The sequence below is a fragment of the Mesitornis unicolor genome, unplaced genomic scaffold (assembly GCF_000695765.1).
Source record: "Mesitornis unicolor isolate BGI_N332 unplaced genomic scaffold, ASM69576v1 scaffold35907, whole genome shotgun sequence".
Lineage (NCBI taxonomy): Eukaryota > Metazoa > Chordata > Aves > Mesitornithiformes > Mesitornithidae > Mesitornis > Mesitornis unicolor.
The window spans coordinates 24,817-27,439 of NW_010194992.1; the positions used below are offsets into that span (position 1 = coordinate 24,817).

At 34.7% G+C, this 2,623-nt stretch overlaps 1 protein-coding gene across 1 annotated transcript in view; it reads left to right on the plus strand.

The window, feature by feature from the left end:
* Positions 1 to 2,232, plus strand: part of DZIP1 (DAZ interacting zinc finger protein 1) — a gene marked incomplete at both ends in the record, with an annotated part of 27,044 nt that extends 24,812 nt beyond the window's left edge. Inside the window, 4 exons of the mRNA XM_010187977.1 lie at positions 251 to 446; positions 833 to 962; positions 1,135 to 1,185; positions 2,030 to 2,232. Of these exons, the coding sequence (XP_010186279.1) occupies positions 251 to 446; positions 833 to 962; positions 1,135 to 1,185; positions 2,030 to 2,232 (580 nt within the window). The remainder of the gene's footprint in view (positions 1 to 250; positions 447 to 832; positions 963 to 1,134; positions 1,186 to 2,029) is intronic.
* Between the last annotated feature and the right edge of the window lie 391 nt (positions 2,233 to 2,623).

Below are 2,623 nucleotides of genomic sequence, written 5' to 3' on the forward strand. Positions count from 1 at the left end.
AACCCTCAACCTACAAAATTCAAAGCTAAATTTCCACGTGTTATAAGTAGATGTAATGTATTACCCTGAGAGGATGTCTATAAAATTGCAGCTGTGGAGGATATGGCTACACCTGTGAGCAGCATTACCAGCTTCTGTGATTTTTCTACAAGCTTTGTGATATTTGAAGTTTAAAAGAGTGTCTATGATTGTGGGATAGAGAGCCCAGAAATAATAGCTGCTGTGTTTACAATGCAATTTGTTTCCTTAGGGTGTTCGTGGTATCCCAAATGATCACTTAAATAAAATTTTGCGTGCTATCAAATCTGCTAGAGAATACAAACAGAAGCAAGAGCCTGACATTCAGCGAATCCGAGAGCTTCTTGAACGCCAAGTTAGCTTTAGGGTTGAAGAGAAATCATCATCTTGTAATAGAACTGTTTCCTGTCCTCAGCTTCCTTCAGAAGGTTACAATGTTTTTGGTTTCTTTTATTCTCTTACATTTTATAACGGCTATTTATAAAGTTTTATTTAGCAACATTTATATATAGCTGCTTTCATAATTTGTTATATAAATATTCTATGTTGTTATGGCTAACTAACCAGTTTCTTATAAGGGGTTCTTGACATTGTGTTTAACTGCAGAAATCTTAGCTCTGATATGGACAAGATACATGGTAACTGAACTGCTTTGAAGAAAAAAATTACTTTTTTTTCCTTCTCTTTTGCTAAAACTATGATCTGCAACAAAGATTTAATTTTAGAAATTTCATTTTAGATTAAATTTTAGAAATGAACTACAAAAGATACCAAACGTTGTTTCTAATAATGAGATAGCTAACTTCTCTTGTAGATAAACAGAAGTTCAATCAATTGGGAGTTTCCTCATCTGCCACAGCACGAAAACCAGCAAAACGGTCTTCAACAACTGTCCGCCCAGCTGAACAGAGAGCAGCCGTTCCCGAGAATACATCTACACCAAAGTAGGAGATGCTGTTCTCATGTTGCTCATACGTCACATAACAGTCCTGTGGGGTTGGGCTTTTGTGACTCTGCTAATATTGTAAGAATTGAGCCAAGAATTCACATTACTTCTGTGTAAACTTTATGCTTACTTTGTTGACTGTTTGAAATAATTTGTCTTGTTATTTCTAGATCCAGGAAGGTTTTTGGAAATGGAGTTTCCAGAAAGACCCCTAGTATCACGTATGTTTTGTTCACTTGTATTTTCGAAGAAAATATTTTTGATTACTGAATATTCACATGCTTGCCACGCAAAAGCTGTTAGTAAGCTGAAATTATAAGCACTTTCTGAACTGCATATTTAGTGTTTATTTTAGAAGTAGTATTCCATTTTAGTCTGTTGTTACAATCACTGAAAGAGAGCATGTTCTTCTTTCAGCAGATGTATTCTTTATTGTGAACCACAGAGAGGGAAATCCAGTGAGATTGGGTAGCATCACTTCCTTTAGGTTCATTCTCAGATGTTTTTTCTGAGCCAGTTAAAAGCATTTCTAGACTTTTGTGACCTTATTTTTTCAGTTTATTTGGCATTTTCTTACTATGACCAAAATTTAACACAGTATTCCAGATTCCACTCCCGTCAGTCACATTACTTTGTAATTTCCTGCACTGAAAAATTCCTGAATTATTTTCATCTAACAGAATATCAGAACAGACTTTCTGTGGTGCAGTTTCCTTGGCCTTGGATTTTTCTCTCCCTGCTGGTCCATGAAAGCCTATCTTTGTTTGCCTGGCAAAACTTTATATACATTGGTCTGTTATTTTGTAAAGATAGTTGCATAGATGAAAGTAATCGTGTCTTTTTGAGTGATCTTTTAGTGATAACTTTCTGAGTTTACTTAACAGTGTGATTTTCTTTTAAATGGTTTTGTGGATAGTTAGAATTTGTAGGAGCTCCTGTTTTTTTCACATAAGAAAATTGCATGTTTTACTGGAGAGAAAAATACAAGGAAGCTTAAATACGTGTATACATCAGTGCAGTCACTGAAACCTAGTAAGTCCTCGGGTTGTGTGTGTTTTTGCATAGAACTCCACCATTCAGTTCGGAGGAAGAAACAGATGAAGATGTTATTAAGCAGTGTTACATATCACCAGAATCATTGCAAAAGCAGTCAAAACCATCAAGCAGCAAAGTCAGTGCTTTTCAGAGGGTTTCTAGCAAAAGCGATATGGTTGGGACGGAGGAAAGTGAAATTGAAGACACTGGAACGCCTGCGAAAACTTCAAAAGGTTTTTCCATTACTTTTGTACATGCATGTTTTAACAGCTGTGCATGATTTTTCATTTGTAATAGTATTTCTGTGTTAGAAAACATAATGAAGGCAGACTGTCTAGTCTTCAGTGTATGTATTGTGTACACTTGATGTTTTTGCTAATATGTTTATATTAATACAGTATTTAGAGATGTCAGTTCAAATTAGATGTATATCATTCTGTTTTGTATAAATTAAGTAAAAGAGACACTGTGCCTCAGAGGGACTTCTGTCTAAACCAGTTTTTCTCAGCCTTTTACTTTTTTTTTTTTACTTTGTGGAAGATTTCTAGAGGGTTTACAGTAAAGCCCCTTACTTGTGAATGGAAGCTGTCAATATATTTTTATTTATATTTTTATTTATTATTT